Source organism: Antrostomus carolinensis, unplaced genomic scaffold (assembly GCF_000700745.2).
Source record: "Antrostomus carolinensis isolate BGI_N321 unplaced genomic scaffold, ASM70074v2 scaffold3012, whole genome shotgun sequence".
Classification (NCBI taxonomy): domain Eukaryota; kingdom Metazoa; phylum Chordata; class Aves; order Caprimulgiformes; family Caprimulgidae; genus Antrostomus; species Antrostomus carolinensis.
Genome location: NW_010298751.1, coordinates 23,152 through 50,380, shown reverse-complemented (window position 1 = coordinate 50,380; position 27,229 = coordinate 23,152). Strand labels below are relative to the sequence as shown.

General features: G+C 42.9%; 1 protein-coding gene across 1 annotated transcript in view; it reads right to left on the bottom strand.

The window, feature by feature from the left end:
• VPS53 (VPS53 subunit of GARP complex) overlaps positions 1 to 27,229 on the bottom strand; it is a gene marked incomplete at its 5' end in the record, with an annotated part of 59,567 nt that overhangs the window by 11,536 nt on the left and 20,802 nt on the right. Inside the window, 11 exons of the mRNA XM_010162528.1 lie at positions 219 to 367; positions 5,202 to 5,280; positions 8,839 to 8,921; positions 9,847 to 9,994; positions 11,460 to 11,702; positions 16,834 to 16,928; positions 20,402 to 20,503; positions 21,959 to 22,100; positions 22,788 to 22,930; positions 24,052 to 24,195; positions 25,465 to 25,543. Coding sequence (XP_010160830.1) covers positions 219 to 367; positions 5,202 to 5,280; positions 8,839 to 8,921; positions 9,847 to 9,994; positions 11,460 to 11,702; positions 16,834 to 16,928; positions 20,402 to 20,503; positions 21,959 to 22,100; positions 22,788 to 22,930; positions 24,052 to 24,195; positions 25,465 to 25,543 — 1,407 coding nt within the window. The remainder of the gene's footprint in view (positions 1 to 218; positions 368 to 5,201; positions 5,281 to 8,838; positions 8,922 to 9,846; positions 9,995 to 11,459; positions 11,703 to 16,833; positions 16,929 to 20,401; positions 20,504 to 21,958; positions 22,101 to 22,787; positions 22,931 to 24,051; positions 24,196 to 25,464; positions 25,544 to 27,229) is intronic.

Here is a 27,229-nt window from a genome sequence, read left to right as displayed (position 1 = left end):
GGGCAAGAAATTCAATAATCTTTTAACCTTGCCAACAGCTGCTGATGTTTGCTGCCCTACCCCACTTCCCTCTGTGCTCTCCTTGGATGGAGAGGGTCTCCACCCAGACACTAAGAGCCACTGATGCTGCACGCGAGGAAGCAAAGAGATTATCCTGTACAAAGAGGTGACTGAGAACCACAGACCCCGATAAACTCTGTGCTGTGTTGGTAACTTACTTTGCAAATTTTATACAGAACTGAGTGAAGTACTTCCTCGTGGAGGCCAGGTTGTCACGGATGATGGGGACATTCTGTTTAATGTGGAGAATCACCGAGGTGACATAAGGACTCTGGTCACCAACGTGTTCCACGTTCTGCCACTGCATCTGCACAAAGGGGAAAAAACAACCAAAAAGACTGTTTAATTCATTAACATTCAAGCAATAGGTAAGGAAAACGATACAAACTTCCTGCCAAAAGATCTCTAAGGAATCATCAAGAGACTGCTTCTGCAATTCACCACCAAGGTCATGTTCTTCGTCACTATATTGATTGAGCAAAACCCTTCCACAACAAGATACAAAGAAAACCCAGAACGGCCCTTTTTGCACCAGAGCAGAGAGAGATTGTGACCAGTAACCTACACAAATGGGGAGCACTAGCATTCAAAAAGGTTTTGGAGCACGCCAGACAGCCTTAATATTTAACAGTTTCCAGTTTGCTGGGATGAAGTGCCCATATAAATCCTGATTACAGGCATTTGAGAAAATATCTGCAAGCTTGCAAAGTCTGGATTCCTGTATGGCAGCCAAGACTTTAATACTGGTGAGACTGATGACAGATAGATGGAAGAGGTAGAAACAGTCTTTAAGTCCAAAGCACTCTACACCAGCGTAGCTCACCCTGAAAACACTCTGGTGTACAAGCGAGGATGCCAACTGCAGCTCATCCCAAACACATGTCAAAAAAAATACAAAACAAGAAAAGTTACTCAACCTCCCATTTTGTTCTCATTTACCATCAGCAGAAAAGCAACAGAACAGCCCCTGGGAGCCAGATGTGTGACTCCCTGGACTTTCTCTCAGCCTTATTTGCAGTACACAGGGAGTCCACAGTGTAAGTGATGTGGAAAAAATAATAATCAGAAAAAGAGGTAATTGGGCAAGGGCTGGCCAAGCATCCCTGTGTATAGTAAAAGTCTCACTGAGGAACACGAGCATCCAGAAAAGGGCTCTCAGCTCTGCTACTGTCAGAGACTACGCGCTCTGCAACGTGCTCCAACTCACTGTTTGGAGATGCGGTTCCTCACGCTGAGGACAAAACAGGAGGAAAACAGATATGAAATCAGGATAGGAAACTGGGCACATGTGGAAGATGAGCTTTTTCTTTGGAGAGGCTGTTTGTCCTCAAACTTGTTTTCTCAAGTTCTGGATTTTGCATGTAAAGTTTTCCTTTTTATTCCTGGTTTTAATTTAATTATGGCTACTTTTCCCCATGCTCCCAGCTGATTCACTTCCATCCAAACAACATGCAGCCTAAGCGAATTAATGGGCAAGAGAAGCCAAATGCTTTGCAAACCCACAGTGTCCGAGAGAGTCTACATGTGTCCCATGTCTTTATTTAAACCAAATAAAAGCTGTCTTTATTTAAACCAAACAAAACCACAACCTGCTCATCTCACATCACCCAAGTAGCTAGAAGGGGTATTTCTCTCATCACCTGCTCTACAGGTTTTAATTCCTTTCATTTGGTAGATTGCTCAATAGACAACTGTCTTCCTACTCCTCATACTACTTGTCCTATCCAAACAAAATACTTTGTGCCCTTTGCCCTGATGGACTCGCACAATCCCAGCGCTGGTCCTTCTCAACAGACAGTGATCCCCAACCAACAGACCATCCCCATACAGTGGGAACAGCCAGAAAGTGGGAAGGGACTGCTGGTTTGAATTACTGCAACAACAATAAAACAGTAGCTTTTTCATTTTGTTGGTCTTCATTCCAAAAGCAATACTTTAGAACCAAACCTTTACAGCACGAACAGTAAAAATAGCCCTTTGTGTGTCTGTGTGTGTACGTGGGTGTGTTTCACCCAAAAAAAAACCCCAGTAGCTGCAATGAAAGGCATAGTACACATACTGAAAAGTCATCACAAGAAATATGAGCCCAACTCTTCTGGTAAAGCTTTGTTCCTGTCATTTTAAATTTATTCCTCTTTTTCTCCTTGTCCTATGTTTTTCTTGGGATATCCACATAATTTACGTACACAAGCAGAAAAAGAGCCTGAAGACCAGGAGCAGCAGGAACACGGGATGATGCAGCCACCTGCAAGGGCAGGACCTGGGTTTGAAGACCTGGTGCTACCTTCAGAGCTGGTTTTTACAACAAAAACCATGGGATCCTCAAGATTTTAGGGGATTTTCTTAAAAAGGAGAGAAGAAGAGAGAAACCCTGAGCAAAACTGGGGTGGTTTAGCACATAACAAAAGCTGCTCTACCTTCTGGGCATAGCGGAGGCTCACAATTTCTCCTGGATCTACCTGGTTGGGGATGCCCATGGCCCCACACGTCCCTGTGTCCCCACAGAGCCAGGAGTAAGGTGGCAGGGCCAAACCAGGAACTGAGCTGGGTCTCTAGCAAAAGGAGTTCCTTTGTGATTTAACAGAGGATGAATTGCGCTCCAGGTCTCCCCATGCTCAGCAGCATCCCACTGACAGCTTGTCATTACCGGCTCCAGACCGGGCACGGGGAGCATCTGTAACCACCAGGCCAGCACCTTCTCCCTTGATCTCATGTTGCTCACGCAGGAAGAGGTGGGAGGGAAGAGGAAGGCCCGTGGGTGCTGCAGGGAGCAGATATTGCTGCCTTTGAAACAGCCTCCGTTGTTTTCTGAGATGAGTTTTGGTTTGCGCTGTTGCACGCTCCACCTTGTTTGATGGCTAAAACGCACTCATGATGACTTTTAATTAGCAGCTGTCAGCTCTAATGGCTTTGCTCTTGGGGTTTTCCTTGTATGTATTGGAGAGATGATTAGAGTTGTCCACTCAGTTGTAAGGAAGTAGGAAATTGCAGCTGTGCCAAAACGTTTTAGCAAAATATAAAAAACCAGCAAGCGATCGACATGAGTCACTAAAATGTCCCCCAGCCCCACTTAGAAGCACCGTTTTACATATAAATCGCTGCTTAATTCAGCAAGTAAATCAAATCTTATCCAATGCAATCCATAAAACTTAATTGGGGCAAGAATATCCCATGCAGATTAGCAGCTCCCTCATCCCAACAATTAAAAATAAAGCACACCAGGCAACGTAAGCACTTGCTACAGATCAGTGCTTTGTTATCCAGAATATGACAAGAGAGGTTTAGGGCAAATTCTTCTCCTTCCCCACATCCCAGCTCCCCATCCTACAGCCATGTCTAATCATTCTAAACCTGCTGTAGAGTTTGAGTAAAGATTATCACCTACAAGTTTTGTACTATGGGGCCTTCTCATCATTTACCATTTCATCCAGAACACACAAGGTAAATAATCAGGGAAAATGAGCACCGTTCCCAGCTGAAAGCAATATTCACCACGCTGTTTTCTGTGTTAAATCTCTCAAAGTGGCCTGCAGCCAAAGTGGATTTAGAGGTTTAAGTATTTCTTAATTTACCTCTATAGTTACTGAACATTTTTGCAAGGAAAAAGTCAGACTCCAACAAAAGGAGTGGGAATGTTGAATCTTGGAGGACACCAGAGTGAAGTAAATGAAAAGAAGCTAAACAAAGCCCTAAAGGAGTAGGGCTCTTGAGACAGACATGCCTCCCCAGTACAGGAAAATGGGAATGGATCAGGCACACCATCTTTATTCCATTAATAAAGACTGAAATTTTACACATCCAAATACTAATTCCACATTTAAATAACTATATGCATTTCTTATTCCACTGTCAGAGTAATAACCCAGCCCTGAAGGAAAGGGAGGAGGAGGGTGAAGGAAAAAACACTCTTGCACCAAACCCAGGTCTAGTAAAAATCAGATAAAAGCAACTCTGTCTGATGCAAATAGCAGAATGTGTGCACAAGTGACAAGTATTTATTTAGCTAATTTCATAACACTTAGCTTGTTTATAGAGCATCAGTCCCATCACATGTGCTGCATTTTACCAGTGTTCCAAAGACAAAAATAAATGGCCTACCAGCTGCTGCTTCCTCAGGGCTGTGGTTTACTTGGGTACAAACAGCCAGAGCTAAGTGAGTCAAATACTACTACGCTATGTAGGTTCAGGAGGAGATCTAAGGAACTGTCATGGCCCACATGCAACACCTAAAGTGCTGAGCCCTTCCTATCGGTGTTATTTTACTAGGGGAAAAAAAAAACCAAAATCCTCTTTTCATTTGGAACATGTACAAATTCTATTACCAGCTGCATTCCACTTCAAATACTAGCTGGGGGTGGCGGGGCTACTTACAGCTGGAATATATCATAAAGCAGAAAGCTATTAAAATTCATGGCAGCGAGACAGTGTGTTGATCCTACAAAAATGGAGCTCTATGTTTAATATTTCTAATTAAAAAAATAGTTCAATCCACTTTTGTTGTCTTCACCTCTGTCTAAAGCAGTCTGGGTTTTCACAATACTTTGGCAAGAAAACACAGCTCTGCATTTCCAACGTATAAAAGCCAGCAGCGTAACTGCAACAAAACCCTTAAGCACTAATCGTATGGGCCTCTCTAGGAATGGCTCCATCTGTCCTTGAGAGGATCACAGAAGCAATAGGGCTCAATCTCAATTCCATATTACCCTTTGAGTACCTCCATTTAACAGCCACAAACAAACAGGCCAGTAAAACTCCTTGTCAAAGAACACACAAGAGGATAGCAAACGAGAAGGTGTATTTGAAATGTCACGCTAACAAAAGTTTTCCCAATTTTAAAGGCTCTCGCTGGCATTAGGAGTGGAAAGAGAAACCCTTCTATACTTACAGAAAGTATTTCATTGTGTTTTAATGTGCTGCAAAAGACTGAAAGCTCTAATCTGAGTAATACAAGGGTTTGGAGTGAAGGATGTATTTATAAAAACAGCAACTGCTGCTCTGAGAAGCAAGAAGAAATCAATACATGGCTAAGTCTCAAAGTAGCATAAAAGGACGTGTCACTAGTGAAATCAAGCAATCAAAGCGAACAAGAACCCCACACGGATCGCAAGGCTTCCTGTTCCCAAAACAAATCCATCCCCTACCTTGCTCATAGCAGTCAGGGCAGGGTCACAGGCTGCATCCAGGTCCTGCACTAACAGCTGGATGCTGTTGGAGATCACACTGCAAAAAAATCAAGCACGAGTTTGAGAACAGGACTCAGCAACACAGAGCCAGAACCGGCGTCATTGGACTGCAAAAGGGGGAAAATCAGCTACTAGCTGACAGTAGCATTATGCTGGGAATACACGTGGCTAAAACCTGTACTGAAAAGAAGCTGGGAAGCTCTGCATGCTGTTCATTGAGGAGCTACACAATGGGCTTCAGTGTAGAGAGGACATTTTTATAGCTGACCTTTCTCTGTTTTGACACATAGAAGGAGCTGGACATCAAAGCTCTCTGATGGGGTAACCCCCCACCCACGCATCAGGAAGAGGAGAAACCCCCGAGTACCGCGTCCAGACTGGGATTTGGCTTCAAATTTAATCCAGTCTGCATAAAACTAACATTTTATCATCTTTCCACGTACAGTCAATATTCTACTACTCACAGAAACTTACCAAGAGGATTTTTGAAAAGTACATCTGTATGAGTTCTGACTGTGCCTCTCATTTGGAGAGATCAAGGCAGATGTCTTATTTACACTATGTCTAGGATCGCCGCCATCCATTGTTTGAGTTTCTCAAAGACATACACCAGACTAAAGGACACATTAGTCAAACACATTTCCCTCCCTCTTTTTTTTCCCCCCAAACAGCATGGTATTGCTTAGAAACATATTTGATGCCACCGTATTACGATGTGCCTAAAGGTGGAACTGATCCTAAAACAACAGCCGAGAAACACTGTCTGCAGCAGCTCGGACCACCCTTGAGGGCACCTCATCAGTACTCACATTACAGACAACGTCTGCTGGAAGTCAGAAATGACTGTGTTTCGCTAAGTAAGTTCAGTTTTTAAGAACAGTGTAAACTTTAAATCTGCCCCAGATGCCTGTTTACAACTTTGGGATTATATATATAAGAACTGGATTTTACTTTTGCTCTTTCTCATGACGCTGGCGCAGATGGGAATCACCAGTCTATAATCAGACCAGTGCTTCCTCAAACCATCACTCCTCCCCCTCATCTTCCTCATGCAGTTCTGGGTACTACTCTGGAATTCAGATTCAAAGTATTTTTGAGTGTCCTCATTGAAATACAGTATCACCCAGTCGTAACTGGTGCTGGGATCTGGGTGTTGTTCTTCATTGCAACCCACAGAGGATGTCCATTCCCTTTCCTAGAGCTCTAGCACATAAAGATGGGAACAAGATGTCAAGTAAAAGACTTGATCAGAGCAATTAATTTATTTGTAAAGGCAAACTCATCCAAAATTAGTTGGAAAAATTAATATGGGAGATGAAGTGACCACTGGCTTCAAGTTACATGATCTTGCATTGGGATAAAAAAAGCCTGTGACCGTTTCTGCTGGTGCCTCTGCTTCTGCTGGGCACTACAGGATTTACTCCCTTGGGGGATTCCACCAGCTCAAGCAATGCCAAGGGAGCCGGACCAAAATAACCGTCTCTTGGGCACAGCTGACTCCTGCGCCTGACTCTTGGGTTCCTGCTGTCTCTGACCTGTAGGGAAGAGTTGTGGTTTAGCACCAAAATGAAACACAACTCTCGGTGGAAGGAAAGCGACTTCAGCACTGGTCTCCACACATCAGGAGTCTGTCTAAAGCTGGGTCACCAAGTACAGGTTCTCACCTGAAAACCACAAGATTGCAAATAGGGAGAGAAACCTCTTCATCTACACTTCAAAATGGAACACACCTCCTGTAGAGGTAGCAAGAAACACACTGCAAATGCAAAGCATCGTGACACACCCAAAGGGTTTAGATCCTGGTTCTGCTAGAAGACACTTCAAACCTTTGCCCCAGGAAGCATGTCACAGTACTTCAGTGGCAGTTAATGAATCCCCACACAATCCCTGATGGATACACAGAAGGTGCAGACAGGGAAGCCAAGGCCATAAATGAGCCTGGTAAGCTCAACACTTCAGGCCTTCAAGAGGTCTCTGGCTGCCCATAATCTCACAGCAGATCAATAGTGCAGGGGGATGGGAATCGTGGATTTCTAGATTGACATGACAATGATTTTCCTTCTGTTGATCTTCAAGAATTGCTCACTCTCTTTCCCATATTTCCTAAAGAAAATGCTTAGCCACTCCAGGGGCAAAACCCTCCAAGGCAATCACTTTATACACATTTGGGTTGGTTCTGCACTCTCCTTTCTGCGAAGGAAGAAACACTTTCCAGGGTATGTAAGCAGCAACTTTTTCTCACTTTCTTTATGACCATGCCTAACAAGACATCAAATCCCAGAAGAAACTACTTGTTTGATGTTGAATGAGCAAATGCCAGAGAGGTTTATAGCTTTGACTTACACTGACAGAAGACTGGACAAAGCACTACCCTGGAACAACATTGAAAGTCAATTAAAAAGCCTTTGTTACAAGATACATCAGGCCTGTCAGTTTAATTTTAAAGCTGGCCAAAACAGCAAATGTCAACTATACATTTAAACAATTTCCAAAACACATCATATTGGCCATCTACGATCAATCACCTCATGAGGCAGCCCCTGTGGAAACTGAGCAGCGACTCAAGGTAGCTAAGTCCTGACAGACAGGTCACAAGAAAACACAAAACTCACCCTCGACTTGTCCACGTGAAGAAAATCCCACCACATGGCATATTTTATTTCCACTCCCCAGCCACCTTGCTTGCTTTGGCTCAGGAAACATGACAACCCTAGTTATCGGTCAGGGATTTACTCTTAAAAAGGTCTGAAAAAAATCTAAAGGGAAGGGAGTCTCTGCAGCCTGGAATGGAGCCCGAGACCATGTGAAATATCTGGATGGAGATTCAATGGGATCCTGCCCACTGGAGCAAGAGAGGAGGAATCACAGGAAGAAAGTCTTCTGAAAAAATCTGACTGCTATCTGGGCTGAAGCTTAGTTTTAGGGAGAAGGAGAGCTGGTAATAAGGATTACTTTCCCAGCTTTGCCAAGGTTTTCTTTTATCTGATGTGAGGCAAACCAATTACTTTTCTGCCTCGATTTCCTTCTCTCAAAAAACATTCAATTTGTTTGTCAGTGGTGGAGAGGAGAGGATGGCAGAGGAGAGTATTTTTAGCATCATTACGATAAAAGTTATTTTAATGAATGATAATCTCTCAATTATAACCCTAAATATAAGATTGGATCAGCCTTTTATGTCATCTGAAATGGGGTTTGATCATACTGACAAGGCTGCTGATTAACAGTGGGAAGTTTAAAGCAGGAAGGAATGTACTGAAATAGCTTCCTTTCTTGAAATGTAACAGCCACCTCACAGAGCTGCCAAGATGCAAATGATGTTTCAAATGGAAACTCACTATTTCCTTTCCCCTTTCCAGTGCTCTTGTTCCTCTGGCTAGGACGATGGGGAACAACTCCATCTGAAGTCTGTACTATTGCTGCTCTTGGACTAGCCAAAGGATGACCACTTCTTCACCAGGGAAGTGCCTATGTCTGGGCTGCATGTCTGGGTGGGTCCTACGACACTGGGATCTTTGGCTTGTATTACTCCAGCACCATCTGGCTGACAAACTAGGATGTTTGATATATTCTGTGAGGATGCATCTGCTGAACATACATGCTGAAAGTGTCCATCTCTCCCGTCAGGTTGATTCTCTCCATTAGACTTGCATCCACTTTTTCTTTAAGTTTCTCTTCCAACTGTTAGGAAGCAAAAGAAGCAACAGAAAGATCAGATTTCTTACTTGGAAATGACCATTCTTGAAAACTTATGTCCTGGAAAAGTCAGCTTCTTAAAACCTAATCTGTGCCCAGACTACCTCCAAAACACAGCCAGTGAACAATGGAAATCTCTCCTTGTTGGACACCCTAGACACACTGGCCTGCCAGGATGGCCTATGGTGGCATTGCGTCTTCAAAGAAGTAACCTCCAAGGTCATATGTGCAACTCTAGTACGACACGCTAACGTACTTGCTTAACGCTGTGGCACCTGTCCTGCTAATAAAGATGTTTTCCAACACCCTGCCTGTGCCCAAAGTCAAGTGGAGGATTGCCAGCTCTAGTGGTGGAGAGGCCTATGGCCAAACATCACAGCTCATCTACTAACCTATGGCCTTTTGAAAGCACCTGCATGTAAGGAGCACTGTGGTTGTAAAGTATATCAGCATAAATACCTTCTCTCCTCACTTCACCTTGCCCCGATATTTCATGTAAGCATTCTCCCAAACTTCTTTTGAATTACTGTTTTTCTTGTTTTTATAAAAGGGAGATCATGAACCACAAGATGAGGCTGTTTTGTTTTGTTTTAAATTAGTTCCCAATCCAAAACAGATTATGTAACAAGTATAAAAGGACAGCATCCAAAAAGGATGCTGCAAAGGAGGATTACAAGCAAATGACTTTTCTCAGGTAGAAACAGCAAAATCAATACTTTCCTTTCTTTGAAATACAAATTTAATAATGTAGAGCTCAATCATCAATGGGAGGCTATGTGGAGCAGACACTACTACGGATATTTTAGTACTTCTGACTCTTCCAATTTCCACAGCAGCCCACCCCTGAAGAGGGAGCAGAAGAGGGGCTGCAGCTGGTGCCATCTCAGAGGTGCTGGAGAGGAAATCTCACCTGCTGGGTGGTCGCCAAGCAATACTCTGCCGTACTGAGGATGCTGCAAATGAGGCAGAGCTCTTCTAAAGTAAATTTAGCCACTTCAGAGCCTTCCTTTTCTTTCAACAAACTAGTGATGGTGAGCCCACCACTGCTGCTAGTTGTCCTAGAAAAAAAAAGACAAAACCTGTGAGGCTTTCAAGTGTATAGACACACACATTGCAAAATTCCTACTAGATCTCAAAGCCATAAAATGTCCTTATGACCTCAAAGTCCAACGCCCTGTGCATCACAGGTCAGTGTCATTCTACATCAAACCCACAAGTGCTATTTTGGTTAAAGAATTGCTTTTAGAAAGACAAACCAAACTTGATATCAACTCTTCAGGCAAAGAACAATTCACTCATTCACAACACAGCAGATTAGGATGCAAGTGGAATGCAGCTTTCCCCAGCTAACTTGACCTTCACTGCCCGTTACTCAAAATCTAATTAAAGATTACAGAAAAATCTCAGTAACTATCAGGCAGCTTGTCATATTTATCTTCTCAGTACTAAACAGATGTCAACATGCATTTGAAACTTTGGTAATCTGTTTTAAAAACTGATGATATCAACACAGTAAATTATAGAAGATGCAGCTTCTTTCCACCCTCTTCCAGTGATTAACAGCTGTGTATCAACAAAGAAAGACTCGGAACAGTTTAAAGTCAGGAAATTCCCTACCTCTCAACTCTTTATAATCCAAATCCATTAAAAAAATAGGACAGTGATATTTATCTTGGACAGCAAAAATGGAGCACACAAAAAAAAATGTGTATAAAGAATGCAACTGAGGTCTGATGGAGAACGCACATAAAATTTATCTTTCCACTCGTCTGGATGTAACCCTCTCCCCTTCCATCTGTAAAAGATTTTACTGATTTCAGAAGTTCATTCTGCTGCTCCCAAGTTTACAAGGGAAACAAACTGAAGATGGCAAATAGCATAGAAAATTACCCGTAGTTAAGATTGGCAATATCTCAAGGAGCTCCTTCAGCCTGTACACTTGCCCATATTGGTGTAAATTAATGATTCCCTTTATTTTCACTGGATTTACATCTACATATTTTATTCACATATACATAAAATGTTACAGAGCAGAGGGAGTTACAGGTAAGCACTTTGGCATCACACAAATAAACTGCCTTCATTATAAATTATTATACATATAATGTTGAGCTGAGGCAGCTAAAAATCAGAGTATGAATGTGTTACCCAAGTAGGAGGGTTAAGTGCAATTCTGAAAGCCAGACCTCTCTGAAGAGACTTGGGTTGGCATTGCAAAAAGGAACTTCAAGAAACTGTAAATCTGACTGCTCATCAAAGCCAAATATGCAGTTATCCTCCAGGGGCCCTTAAAAGAAAACAATGCTGTGACTGTCCATTTGGTTTCTTGCTGTTTCTCAGTGCAATAAACCAAACTTTTGAGAAATCTTGAAGTAAATGCAGTCACATTGCTGCTACGTGGTTTCTTTGACAGTGAAACGCAAGTTCAGGAGCATCTATTTATTAATTATCTTTACAAAACATCTGCTCCTTACTAGAATGTCTCACCAGACGGTGCTGCAGCATTTGGGAAGAGAAACTCACTTGGGCAGGTTTCCAGACAGAATTTTCCAGGCGTATTCCCGAAGGTACTTCTGGAATATGGTGGTGAGGGCTATCATGGGCTCGCCTGTGCTGAGCTGCGAGCACTGCACCATGCACTTCTTGTAGTACACAAAGAGGTCGGCACAGCTGGGGAGGACGGCTCCTCCTTCGTCCACGTTGGGCTTGGGAGGACCTTGAGCCTTGAAGTCAGCCACAAACCTGTCAATCAGTTCACCAAGATTTCTGATGTGGAGGAACAATAGAAAAATATTTCAGTATGTTGGAGGAGGAAACAGAGGGAAGAGAGAGAATAATACTTAAAACCAGATGCCCCGTCTTGTGACACCAGCAAACACATTCTGATTTTAGCTGTTGGGTATTCCAGTCCTTTCTTATCTCCACCCTCCCAGCACAAACCTCACACAATAACGAGGACTGAGACGATGAGTAACAACCTTTTGTACTCTAGAATTTTAGTGTCAGCTTCAATCTGTTCTCCAGTCACATATTAAAGCTCACAAGTCTGCCAGGACTGGGTTCAACACGTTTGATGCAAGTGCATAAAGCTTATGCTAAAGTTTCATTCCTGGCACCAGCAATAGTAACAGTCGGGTTTCCCATATCAGCAGCCTCCGGAACAGACCTCAGGGAATACAGCTTTGAAAGGGATGTGCTCAAAATGCTGTGCCATGTGCCATTTCATGGTCCCATTTGGATACCACCTGGTTTTGCACAACTTCCCACATCCTTTAAAGGAGTTTTATTTAGCATGAGCGCAAAGTGCACTTCCTACTTTAAACTCTTTTTAAGAGCACAAAAAGCCCTCCTATTGTCTCAAGTGATTCATTATAACCTGGTCCTTACTCAAATATTCTATTCTTTTATCAAGTCAAAAAGGCTTTTTAGCATGGCAGAGGGCCAGAACCATCATTAGAGGACCATAGTCTTCTGATCTTGGGGAGTTCCTCTGGCCCTACTCCTCCAGAGACAGCACATCCGTGTCAGGAACCAAAACCAGTTCTCCTGACATTGGAGCTCAGTTAAATGGAGTAACTTTTGCCAGATGAACTCGATTACAGCAATAAACCTCCTCCCCCAGACACACAAATACAAGCATCCTTCCACAAGGAAGTTCAGCTTTTGAGGAATATAGAGACATTTCAAGTGACAGAGTGGCACTCTGCTGACCAAAAGGAGTTGTGAAGTTCCTGTATTTGATATTCTCATTTCCACCAAGGTCTTGGCTCCACTTGCCCCTTCCGACAGCACAGCCTTCACCCCTCACACTGCTGAGGGTGTAACAGCTGTGCTGAGCCATGATCCAGGATAATTAAGTAGGAAACCAAATCCTTAGAAGGAGAATGGGAGAAGAAAGAACCTAAACTGTAAATTCTGCAAGAAAAAATTGTCATTAAAAAAGGCATTACCTTATAGTTAATACGTTATAACTGTATTTCAGCAACCACTTACTTGACAGAATCACAATGCTGTCCCTAGAAATGAAAACTCTTCTTTAAAAGCCTGTCAAAGAATTTTGACTTGATACATTCTCCAAATCTTAGGCCAGCTCATAGGGCACCCAGCACACCATGAGAGTTCATGCAAAGAGACTGTGTTAGGGTCTCCTGGCACGGGTAGGGCCTCACTGCCAGCACCGACCGCACAGCGGCTGAGGCTCTTCAGCACATTCTCACTTAGCTCTGCCAACGAGAGGGGAAAAAACCCACCAACCATGAAAACTTTTCCCTATTTCTGTCCTTTCTTTCTTTTTGTCTTGTGAAAGAGAAAAACCATTCTGATTCCAGTTTATCAAAGAATTCAAAATGCCACACAAGTGGAAAAGGTGACCTGGCTCTTCCCCGATAAGACTCACAGATCGCTGCCCCAAAACAGATGAGCTCCTACCATGGATGATCCACTGGGCCAAACTAATCTACAGAAATGTGCTTGCAATATCAGGGCTTTAAATCATGAAGCAAGGCTCTTTGGCTTAAGTTAGGCTCATAGGCTATTCTGAAAACAAGTAGCCCCTTTTTTCATGCTTATTGCTTGCTGCTGCGAGTACTTCACATAGCTCTGATTCCACACACACGCACAGTTCCTCGGCTTTGTGACAAGAACTGTAAAAACATCAGGCTGCTCAACTGATGTGATAAATCTCTACGCTGGCACAAGCAATTGAAGGCTGAACCGAAGCATTGATTGTATTCGACCACAGCGAAGCAACATCTACCTCCCCCCGTGGCTGCAGGAGAGCCAAGCAGATGGCTGCTGCGGGAGGGCCCAGACGTGCTGCAAGCTGCAGCGTTCCTTCAGGTTCTCCAGCAAAGTGGATGTGGATTGCTCCTTCTCAAAAGTCCCACTAAATTAAACAGCTGCATTTCCACCTCTGCATCTGCACTTTGTTCCATCTGAGCAACAAAGTGGAGCTTTCTTTGCCTTTTTTTTTTTTTTGGCATTTTCTCAGTCTCAGGAATGTCAATGGCTTTTGTTTCTTTATACTTAACTTCACATGGTCTCCTCCTTCTCAGAGGCAAAATGAAATGTATCTACATTTTCCTGGTTCCCCAAGGTCTTGTCAACTGGGATCCAGGAGCAAATGCAGCTGTCCAAAATAGCTGGGAGAGCAGCACTAGAGCTTCATGATTGTTCTAATCCTAACCTGGACAAATTGCCCGTCAAAGGCAGACCAGGAGGACTGCTCTTATTTCAGCATGGGATTGATACAAGCAAAACATCAGGATATTGTGCACTAAGGGAACTGATATATTATTAATGCACACCACAGTTGATGTCAATCAAGCTTTCGTATTAGTCTCAGTTGGCCCAAAAACAACACGAAGGCTAACAACCGTTGTGTGGTACAATGGGAGCACAAAGAATTTGGCAGAAAAAGCTACTGGGAGATGAAACTTGAAGAAGGCAGGAGAGCTACAGAAAACAAACATTTTCTATATATAGACTCTGCAAAAAAGCTCAAAGCAAATTCTCTGGTAGCACAGATGTGGTATTTCCTAACAGTAGCATATTTATTGGGAGCAAGAACTTTCCAAATCTAACCAAGAGAAAATATGAAAGGAAATCTTATAATTTTATTTTGGTACTTAAATACTTTCATTCCTCTATTCCTCCTCTTTTTTATTTTCACTCAACCTATTCAGTGTTTTTGCTGCATCTCTGGCAATCAGGAGAGGAATTAGGCAACTCCTCAGCAGCACGAGAGAACGTGGCGCTTACTAAGTCAGCCTGTTGAGGGATGGGAACAGTTGGTATCTGTTGGGCACTGGGGAAGGGCAATGGCATTGAGACACCTGGACCACTCATAGGATAGTTTCCACAGACTGGATATTTCAGAAGCCCCTTTGCTCACAAGGATGCAAACACACACCACAAAGAGGAAGTGCCAGTTTTCCCAAACAATCTGAATGCACACATGTATTTTAGCATGCTAAATTTTAGCTCTTCTTTACTCCATCAGAAGAGCTCAGCACACATCCCAAAGGGGAAGGAATTAAATCTGCTTCACTGTTGAGAAATCTGATATTTACACTGCAGCTAAGGGTGGAGAGCAGTATCTTTAAGTCTTTCTTTCAGGTGTCTCCTCTTAAAACGCTACAGATTTTGGCACTGTGTTCTTTAAATGGGTATGGAAACAATTTTTCAAGAGGAAAGGTCCAGGCTGCTTTTTGCCACAGACTTAAGGCAATGATGAACAAAACTGTCACACTACTCTCACTAGTCAGAGCCCAAACGTACAATTAATTATCTAAGCAACTCCTCATTTTCAGACATCAGCAACAGATTCCTCAAAAGTTCAATCAAAGAAGGAAGAAAAGAGAAAATCATAAAGGAAAGCAATTTCTGGCAGACAGGGGCAGCGTGGGGAATACTGTGGCAGTTTTTCTTTGAACTCCTTGCAGCCTATGGCTATAAAACTAATATAAAACATCTCAGGGTTGTAAAGGAAAAGGATAAAAAAAAAAAAGCAAGTGAAAGGGCTAGGAGCACAGCGGGGTAGGATTACCAACACGGGGATTAAAATGGCCCCCAATGAGAAGGGAAGAAATATTCAGACAAGTTAGTGCTCAGCTGGCTGAGGGCAGGGGGTGAAAATATCTGTTTCCCTTTGTTATACTGCAGAGCGGAACCGAAACCCAGCGTGACAGACCACTGTGCACGGTTTTATTTTATTATTTATTCTTTAAGCATAAAAGGTTGATGGGACATGGGAAATCTTTTTTTAAGATGGCTATCTTGGAGTTTGGACAAAATCAGGGCATCATGACTCTTAAGTCAGGCATTCTCCCATGTGTAAGTCCTTGGAAGACAGAAGGGCATAGATTGATGAGTTCTTTGAGGCAGGAGCCTTCCTCCTTTCCAGTCACTGACCTGCACTAAATGACTGTACTAAACCTTTTTCAACCACCTCCTCTCCCAACTGGCACTGCAGTTGTCACAGAGATGTTATTTAAACCCTGGTGTGAATCAAGATGCACAAAAAGTGTGCTGAGAGCTCTAAAAACTTGTCAGAGCTCTAAGCTGAAAGCTCCTTTCATTCCAGTTATTTTGCTGTGAGTCAAAGAGGAAGACAAAGAAGGGTTCCAGGGATTGAAGCCCCTGACAAAGTCCCAATCTGTGAGCGATGATAATGTTATCTTACAGCCAGCTCATCTACAGCAGCTTTCATCTAAGGATCTCAAATAACTGATTTCTATAAAGCAGATCTTGAAACTCCTCTGCCACGAAGCCGCATGTGTATTTTACATAAAAAGCAAACCTACTATTTGTGGAAGACTTGAGATGAAAGAAGGCATATGTCTGCAGTGGGAATTGCAGAGGCAACAGAAGCAATTTCAGAAACACTAAGCCTCTTCCACAGAAAGGCAGTGGGCAACATTCCTGCAGGGCTTGGCAATTACAGATGAAACCAACATCCCCAGCCCTCAGAATGCTCATTTTTGCCCCAGCAAAGGCCCTACTCATTCTAACTTTCTCGAGCCATAAATTCTGCTCCTGATGAAATGAGAAAGTAGACATTCATTATGCAGCATTATGGAAGTTGCACACAAACCTAAGAAAAACCTTCTTTACTGTGAGGCTGACAGAGCACTGGGACAGGCTACCCAGAGAGGGTGTGGAGTCTCCATCTCTGGAGATGTTCAAAACCCACCTGGACATTTTCCTGTGCAACCTGCTGTAGGGAACCTACTTTGGCAGGGGGGTTGGACTGGATGATCTCCTAAGGTCCCTTCCAACCCTTATGTGGCTTTCAAGAAATTCATTTTCTGCAGCTTGGGTACAGAATCCAGTACAATCCCACTGAAATACACATTCAAAAGCAAACAAACCCAAAAGAGCATTGCTGGTTACTCACTTGTCCTGGGACTCAATATACACATAAAGGTGAGGCTCAAAGCACTTGGAAACAATGCCATGAAAAGGATTGTCAGGGACCTTTGGCTTCTTTGGCTGTAAGAAAACATTTAGAATGTTGGTTTCAAACCTGCTCTCTAAGACCTAGAAGAAAGAGTAATGCAACAGCACAGAAGGATCTAAGCCTTTAGAAATATTACAACACACAAATTTACTGTCAAATAATCAAAGGCATGTAATCAGCAGTATATACACCACATCAGTGTGTCCAAGTCTCCCCTTGCTCTTACAGAGCTGTTAGTATTCCAGGGAATTACCTTTTCACTTGTAAAATATTCTTATCCTTACAGAGAAGGTTGCTGCATGCTAACAGATTCCAGTAGAAGAATCTTAATGCAGTTTGTAAATAAAACCTTGCGGCGCCCTTTGAACAGTAACAAAATTCCACCAGTCACCTCTGAAATGAAATGCAGCAATTATTTGGAAGCAACACTGAAAAATCCCTATGTTTTAGAACATTAAGGATAATAACTCAAAGTTACAGACTTCATCTGGTTGAGTTTTATTTAGATAAAGAGAACATAATTACTGGAGGAGCTGGAATTATACAGGCAACATTACAGGACTGCTTTCGCTATGAAATGTGTTTCTGGGGATGCAGAGTTCTATTTTAAAATCACATTTAGAAGATTAAGCACATATGCCATTTGGGAGTCATTGGGTTTAGTCTCATTTTAGTTTAGTACTGCACTCTACACAGTGGCCAAGCACATCTCACTGAAGCCACCAGGACTACTCATATACTTACATTTGTGCACGTTTAAGTACCAGGCTGGGCAGGGCCTTTAAGCTCATTTTTGCCCTACAGAGAGATTGGTTTCTCTTGGTTTTTGAGGTTGTTTTTTTTTTGTTTGTTTTTTAATGATAGACAATTTTTGTTGTTGCTTCCTGGCAAGTTGACAATTTTTCACTGCCTGCAAAGAGGGCTGCAGTGACTCTGGAGTGGAATTGTTGCCTCTCTCTGCACAGAGCTAGGATCAGCTCCCAGCCAATGAAGATATGAATTTTTCCAGATGATTTTCTAAATTTTTTTTTTTTAGCATAAGAAAAGCAAAACAAGAGAGCCTAAAGGACATTCTCTCCCAAATGACAGAGGAGGTGGCACTAAGCCTTTTGCAAAAATAGCAGAGAATGACAAGGAAAGCATTTCTCAGAAATAATTAAGGCTCAAGGACACAATGAATACTAACATATGGCTGCAAACCTAAAGCGAGCAAACGGTTTTATGGAGACCAAACCACCTCTATGAGACTGGCTCCATTAACCTTCTCCCCAAGAGCATGGCTGGAGAATGTAAGATTTTACAGCTTTGGGAGAGAGCCACTACCCAGCATTCTCTGCCACAGCCCCTTTGCCAGTGCCTGCCCGTTTCTGCCGGATGCACACGCTCATTGGAGCCGGGAGGAAAACAAAAGGTGGTAATTACAGAAACCTTCCACTCGCCAAGTCTCCAGGATGGCAGCGCCAACACAAGGTTGCAGATTCATGATGTTTACAATTTACCAGGTTGGAAGAGCCAACTCCTAAGGCAGGACTGGATTTCTGGGTGTGCGCGTGTGTCTTTGCATCGTGCTGCTCCCAGCACGTCTGGTGGAGGAGATGCTAAATCTTTTAACAGTAGCAGTGAAGCTGTATTTCTGAGTGTGCAATCCTGTCCAAAAGCTGCAGATGTTTAAGCTATTTCCTCCTTGAGTTTGATGGAAATAATAAAAGGTTACTGTTGTCACAGTAAGGAGGTCTGCAGCTGGCCCAGTTTCCTTTCATTACTATCCAAAGTAAACAGATTAAAACGAACTGCTAGGATCACTAAAAGAGGGGGTTTTTTAACATGGATTCCTCCCCCCAAACTCTTGTGCTCCCTCTTACACTCCCAAGTGTCCTGAATTCTCAGAACTAGTGTCTTGGAAGAGCTCTACCACTCAAGACTCTTCAACTCTTCCTGACCCTTCTCTTCTTCAGCGAGTGACAGCAGAAGATGAGACCTCCAACATGAACTCACCAGCATTAACCACCAGCTGTTGGTGCTTCGAAACTGTAATATTGGAGACTACGGGGTTCCCATTTGGCAGACAGGCACCTGCAGGGCAGCCACCCTTGCAGCACAGTCCAGCACTGGACTGGGAGCATTAGCACAGGGCACAGCCAGAAAGAGGGGACAACCTCAGCACAAACAGCATTTCAAGGGACAGCTCAATGGATGGCTTCGTACCAGCCTCCCCAGGCACAGGGAGCAGAGCAGTTCCTTTCTCAGAAGCACCTGAACTGCTTCTGGCCAGAGCAGTGCATTCTACTGTTCAATAAAACCAGCCCTAAGCAGTGTAATTATTGCAACTATCTCTTCACTTGGCTTCTAGCACCATTGACTTCTCCAAGAATGTCCCCTCATCCCAGCACTGCACATCAGAGCCAACCTCCTCCCAGCCATTACAGACAGCGGAGACCAAACTCTTCACAAAAAATACACCACCCAAGTATCTCCCCAATCTCTCTCTTCCAGATCACTGATAAAAGTCCAGCCAAAACCAACTGTCCAAGTTGTATTTTAATGAAAATATAAAAACTTTGCTTAATCATTCTGTTTCAGAACTTCTGACATGGCTGGAAGGCAGAGGGCTGCCTTGCTCATGTGAAAATCTGGAGGGGATGGAGTGCAAACTGTGCTGGTGGAGAGCTACCACCCCCAGTCTCCACAGGGACATGGATCTGAGTAGGTCTCAGGACCATGGTCATCCATCAAGACACCACCTGTAAATGGCCCATTTACAGGGCTGTAAACTCACAGAACAAGGAGAGGGTACTTGCCTCAAGAAACCTGCAACTGAACACTTAGAAAACATCCATCTGGTGAGTAAAAAAATAAGGGGCTTACAGGCTTTGATATTGGTGCCAATGAAAACAACTGCGTTTACTATTCGCTCCTGTAATGTTTGCAGAGGGCTTTGGAAACCCAGTGCTTTTACAAGTGGTTAGGTGTTGCCTACTTTGTAGAGGTAATGGATGAAAAGCTCTATAGAGATAAAAATCCCAGGAGTAATATATCTGGACTGAAAATCTAAAACTGACATTTGAAAGTTCAATGAGTTGCCCAATGACTCCAGACTTCGTTTGCTTTGCTGACAAGGCAAAATATGAATTGCAACTGTTTATAGTGGGAGCTGCTTCTGGGGTCTGAAAACCCAACTATGCTAGTTCATCTTTCTTTGACAGCAATTCTGTAGTTACTTTTGAGCTGCTGTACGGGCTAGAACAGAATCCAACTCACTCTCAAGCAGCAGGATTGTCTCCGCACTATTAACTGAATTAAAGATTGCTTTGGTTTCAGTGAAGTGAGCTGGAGCAAACCATGGTCGTACTGGGAGTCTGTATGCTGCACAGAGGATCAAAACTGCACTAAGTTAATTGCTGTGAAAACAAACCTTTCAAATCAATGTGATGGGAAAAGCTTAGGCACCACGAGAGATTTTGACACAGAGACTGCCTCACTGACAACTGGAGAACTTCAGACTTACTTTGTCCATATCACTCTTCTCGATCACAATCTCATCTGACTCTGTTGCTGTTTCATCTTCCAGAAATGGGTTGGTGGAGGGAGGTGGCACTTCTGGTCTTTTCTGTTAAAAAAGAAGTAGCTGCTTAGAGAACAGTCTGGTTTGTCCCCTCTGGCACACAGCTGCATCCATGTTTTGCTTTACTAAGCCCTTCAAAGCCCTGTACAGCAGTTTGCCTTCTCCAAACACAGAAGTGACAGGAGTGCTTCTCCATCAAGGTTAGAGCATGCTCCCTCCTACTACAGGGCCAGAGTCTGGTTCCCTCTCCATCACAACACCAGCACGCTTCATCTTCAGCACCCTCTTACAGCCTGCTCTTTCACCCGTGACATCAGGACCCAAAACTTGGCCACTACAGCGCATCAACTGCTCCCACCAGACTGTCTGTCTCCACTGTGCCCTCAGTGGAAGCCATTTACAACGATGGCCTTCATTTTGGGTATAAAACAGGTCAGATGATGACAGTCAGAGTGTCACAGCCTCTCAGCACATCAGAAAGGTGGATAGAGAGGATTTTCTTTTTTTTTTTCAAGCCACATCCTCCCCTTCTGTTTTTCTCAGCTGTAACAGCTTCTGTGTCTACCTTCTCCAAAGGGATAAAAACCCAGTGAAGCCAATTTAATTAAAGCTGCAAATCTCGTATGAAATTTGTCAGAAAAATAAAGCTATTTTCTTGAGAGATCTAAATTCATCCAGGAGGAAAACCTTACAGGACTTCCCCTCTTAATTAGCGGCACCTACTGATCCACAGCAAATTACAAGTGGGTCCAGCAGGCTCGCCTCGTAGGCTGAATTATCACAGCCAAGTATGCTTCAAGACACCAGCTGGACAGAGAAGCCAACCTCAAACCAGTGGCTTCTGAGCCACACGTGGACTCTGTGCTCCCAAGGCACTTGGCTGGCAGAGCTCTTGGCTGACATTTCAGGCAGAAAAAGCACAGAGATGACCCCAGAGATATTCACTGAGCTGTTTCTCTTGGCTCTGCCTTTACAATCTACCAAATGAGACACTAAAAAGTAGAAGCTACCAACGGCCCTGCAAGTTAAGACTAACCCAACAGACAATGTGGGATTGAATGATGGTACCATGCGGTGAACGTGTGGTAACCAGCAATTAAGAGAAGGAGACTTTTAGTTATAATGTGTCACTGACATGCAGAGAACAAACATTATAATGCTGTCACAATGCCGTAATTACTTTGCGGTTCTCCACAGCAGTGTAGCTTCAGTTGCAAACAGCACAGAGCTGAGGAGAACCAAAAAAGCCCACTGATTGTGTACTTTCCTTCTTGTAAGCCCTGTGCCATCCTCTCTACCACACTCTGCAAGATCAAGAATCACCTTCCCATCTACAACCCACTAAGCATAGTCACACTAAACACTCTAACCCGCCAGCACAAGAAGAGGCTGCAGGTGACACGTTTGGCAGTCTCCCATTACCACAGCTATGTGTGAGAGGGAGCTTTTTTCTCCTGAAGAAGCTGTGGACTAAAGGGTTGCTCTTTAGAAATCCCTTACCACTGTCCCATCAGCTAGAGTGCAACCTGAGAAGCGTTTAGCCAGAAGTCCTTCGAAGTTGGTTGTCCTCTGAATTGCAAACAAAAGCAATTTCACTTCAATCTCTTTTGCTCTTGTGCGCATTATCTTAGCGAGCTCTGTCCTGGAAGAGAGAGGGGGAGAACAGAAAAAACAAATGTAGTTTTCTATAAAGAGAAAGATCTGAAACCGAATTAAGTAATTCAGTCCATTCCTCAGAGACACTTTCATCACAAAATTTAAGCTAATTCCCAAGATGGTCTCTAACATAAAACCGCTTTACAGATCACATTTCAAACATAACCACAGTTGTTTAGGGCTTTGGGGGTAACAGGACCACATCTCCTAATACCCCAGGACACCACTGCAGCCAGGAAAGCCCACAGTAGCAAATCTTGAGAAGCACAGTGTCTCTGACTGGGGTCCCAGAACAAAGGTAATGGTGCTACTGGGACTCCAGCTGGCACCTTCCTCTGCTGCTCCATCTTCGGCTGGCAAAGAGCACGGTCTGAAGCAGTCACGCCATGGTCAGCTCATGCTATTTCACTTGGCCTCTAATATTACTGTTATTTACACTGAAAATTGATTTCCACATCACCTCACTCTCTCAACAGCACATGCAGTTTTAGTGACACTTCTCAGGGTTTTCACTCTTCATTTGCTTTTAATCATGGACAGTGCTACACAGATATTTGAAGATTGCCTTTAAAGTCCTACAGATACAGGATCCATTTGGCAAAAGACAAGCCAATCGCTTGTTTTAAGGAAAGTGGCCCTGTTGGGAGGCATGGTGAGCTCCCCAGAAGCTCACCTGGTGACATGGCAGAACTCCACAGCGATGCGCTCCGTCATGCACCACTCCTGGGGGAACATGCGCCCGTACTTCTCCTCGTAGTCCACCAGCTGACGCTTTATCCAGGCATAGCGCCTGTCAATCTTATCCAGCCAGGCCACCTGAAGAAGATGGAGAACATCATCTTCAACAGCAGCATAGCCTGACTGCTTCACTGTGCAGCTTGGGCTATCGATCAAAGAGAACTCGACCACTATTAATAATGCTGTGAATGCTAACAGTCACTCTTCAAAGTGCTTAAACACACACCAGACTGCAAACCCTATCTTGTGCAAATTAAGAGAGCAAGTTCTGTCGAAAACGAGGATAACAGTACTCCTAAAACACACAGGTACTGCTGAAAACTCAACCCAATAACAATTCATTCGATCACACCCTCTTCGTTTCACAGACAGAGAAATTAAAGTCAACAGTGGGATGAGAATGCAGGAATTCCTGGATTCTCACGTTCAGCTGGTTTTCACACCCTGACGTCTGTGGAAACACAAACTTCTACAAGAATTCTTCCAAAAGGAGCACGATGGGATTTTCACCCCCCTCAATATTAGTGAATTCTGGTCAAAAAGTAGAGAGATTAATCTAAAAAACTCTGATGGAAAAATGCCATTGAAAGTGAAGCATCTTAGACTTTTTCTCCTTTCTGTCACAAACTGTCCAAATTTTGAAATTGTTAAAATACATTTTGATCCAGTTTTGCAGTTGTTTTTTTTGTTTTGTTTTTTTTTTTTGTTCAAATCCAAGATGATTACAGTAAACTTTTAAAAAGCTGTTAGCATCAGAACAGGAAGTTTAAAAATTAGCTACAGATTAATTAATTTCCTGGAAATCCCTCTCCACCCTTTTTAGGTATTTGGAGGCTTTTTGTTTGCTCAGGGGTAGATGATGATGTTTTTTAAAGTTTTTGGGTTTGTAATTTTCAGAGTTTAATTTTTCAACCCTTTACAGGGCAAGAAGTATATTGAACGTGAATTTATTTATTTACTATAGGAGGGGAAAACATTTCCAGCGCTGATCTATGAAACTGAGGTCTAAGGTGGGAGGAAGGCATCCTGGAGAGATGATTCCCAACTCATCAGCCAGTTCATATCACACCCCCAAGCCACTGATTCCAAGCCCTCAGGTTAAAAACACTTCACCACAGGAACTTGTGGAAACGTGAACTTTGTGAACGCCAACAGAGCAAAATGCAAAATCCAAATGTAGCTTGCTAAGCTTCCCTTACATCTTGGTTTTCCTGGAAAAGGACCAGATACTCGGAGAGGTGTTGTTTAATAAATTTCTTGATGATTTCCTGTTTGATTCTGGGATCCAGGACGTTGGCGACTAGACACGCATCACGTAGGACGTTGCTTGGTCCACCAGGTCTCTATCAAAATAAACAGGAACAAAGGATTTAAGGATCAATAGCTGAATAGGTGATTGTAAATTGTACTGCATCCAGGTTATCCTGTTTTCATCCTTTCCCATTATTCTTCTCTTTTTGGTGCTTCTGCTGCTACTCTTTATTACCACTTAGGCATCTTTCTTCTGTTGGATGAAAACTGAGCTCCTTCCATTTCACCAGCTATAAAGTTGTTCTGTAGCTCAACACCCAGGAAGCTCCCTACTGCAGAAGAGCAGCCAGCTCCATCTACAGAAAGAACTGCTGTCCCATCACTTCTGCAAAGCCTTGCAAAGTCCCAGATATTCTGAAGGAACAGTCAAGAGAAGTGGCTGACAAGTGGGACAAGCAAAACTACAAGGTCAAATTAATGGAAGAATAAATGGGTCCTTTCCTGCAAAACTGAAGCCCTAATTAATGGGGGGGGAAAAGCAGCCAAGAGATGATCAACTTCCAGCACTTAAAGTAGCATCTCCTGGTCTGTATTGGTATATCATGATGTTAGTGGAGGAGACAGAAAATTAAGCAGCATTAAAAAAAAAAAAATGCTGTTTTGAAGCTGCATCACACGGACAGAGATTTGCCCTTCATCAAGGACCTGTTCCAAATAGTTCTCTCATTTCTGTACTTGCTAGTTTTATGAAAAAAACAGCAGAGCTGGTATTCTGGAAGACAGAAGTCTTATGTTTTATTTAAATGTTTTATTTAAAATAAATTCAAATTGACACCTACCCTCCCATACTGTTTGCAAATACTTGGATGCATAATTTTGGGGAAGCACATTTGGTGCTTTAGCCCTAGCCCAGACTTTATCTGTGCTGAGCAAACAAGAGACAAACTTGGTGGCAGCCAAACAGCCTGTGCTTGGCTTTCCCTAAACACAACATGAACCTTTTGTGTCCAGTGAATAACCAGTAAACTGGGTGAGATGCTGAGGGAACCCCACTCTGGCCTATAGAGCCACACATGAATTGCTTGGGCCATTCCTCACTGGCTTCCAGACCTCAGTGCAATAGTTGTGCGCAACGTGACAGAGAAGGGTGGCATTTCTCTCCCATATTCACTTGATAGAAACAGTGAGAAATGTACCTAGCACCCTACAGCTTGGGAGACTCATTTGCTTTCTAAAATAACTCCTGAAACAGAGAGAGATCAAACTGAGATGTAAAATGAGATTTAAACCAATGACAATGACGTTGAACGGTTTTCAGCCACCCTTTTCCATGGGAGGAAGAGAAGAAGTGACAACTTTACCTTTGTACCCTGAGAAGGAAATGCTTCCTCAAAGTCAGCCAGGATCTGCTGTCCCAACTCATTCTGTGCTGCCTTCACCCTGAGGAGGACAGAGGAAGCAAAGGCTTTGTTGGTGGTACAACAACTTCTTTGTTTTGTTGTCTGCAAACATTACTACAAAGTGGACTGAAACACTGACAGCTACACAAAGGTTTTTAAGGGATTAAAAAAGCATGCTAGAGAAAAACACCCACGTTAAGAAGGCCTGTATAGCAAAACATTTGCTCCTGATGACTCCAACTCTACAGCATTGATGCCTGAGCTGTACCAGAACATGTCCTAGATGCTCTTGCCCTGCTGCAATTTAGTATTTTAACAAGGACAGTGAATCAGCTGAGAAGTCAGCAGGGTTCCTTTAAAGCCAATCTGATCAATTTATCTTGACATTCGCATATGTTGATCACATTTCAACCAAAGCAGGTTTCTAACACATAAAAAGCTTCACAATGTCTCAATCTTCACTGTGAACCTTTCACAGTTCCAGGTGCACTGACCTACTTTTAAATGCATCCATGTGAATACTGTTGGCTGTGGTTTTATCCTATAAATCCTCCATGTCTTTAGAAGCACAAAAGAGCAAAGGTATGAAATGGGTGAAAAAGTTTTGAAGAAACCACAATCTTGCTCTTTATTTAGCTGAGAGAATAAAGCTTCCAATTTCCAGAAATAAAAGTCAATACGGCTTAATTGATACTTCTAGGGAAATGGAAATGCCTACACATACTAGAAAGAGCCAAAACAAACAGTCAGGCACTTATATCCCTCTGCAGCCCCTGAATTCTTCCATCACTTTTTATTATCCTGGAAACGCTTTAAGGTCTAAACTGATCATTCAAAGCAGTGGATTTTTCCACTGAGATTGATATGTTAGAAAGAGTGGCTAGATTTACTTTTGTGAAAATGTTTGTTCAGACTGTGGGGAGAACACTTGGGATTATTTTTTTTTTTTGGTTGTTTAAGACTCTTCAACCTTATCAAGGAATGATCTGCTTCTTTAATCTTCCCATTTGAGGTCCATTAATAGTAAAACACCACAAGATGATCTGACAACGCTGGAGAACAGGCTGGATTCTTTAATGAATGCAGAAAATTCTAGTCCTTTAAAAAGTGACAGTTGAAATATAATTTTATATCTGTGATTTAACTTGATGTATGACCTGCCTTATCCAGGATTTATTTATGGGGATTGTGCTGGAAAAGCTTCCTGCCTGCAACGTCAAAAATAATTCTCACTTAAGCTCTATGCTTCACAGGAATGTTTAAGAAACTCCTCCTTCTTCCAGGTAGAGATTCCCAGTTAACACCTTCATAAATGTGAAACAAAAGGGGATTCACTAATATGTTGAAATAGGAGGAGGAAATTTAAGCATTAAGAAGGAACCCAGCCCAGCAGCCACAACTACAGGTAAAATTCTTAATGCTTAAATTGCAAAGGTGAGCACTAGCAAATTATGTGAGAAAGCATCACAGAACCAAACCCTTCGATTCTTAAGAAAAATGAGGGGAGGAAAGAAGAAAAAAAACACTAACCATGGATTAAAAAAATATAACTTTTAAATAATTAAGAAACAAGAAGTCTTTAATATTAGGAGTCACAGAAATGAATGAGTTTGTACAAACAACTGGAAGTATTAGCTGTGGTACTTTCTTTCCTTACAACCAGTTACAGGGACCTTCCCATGTGACAAGAGCTGCAGTGCCAGCAGAGTGGAGGCACTGAAAAGAG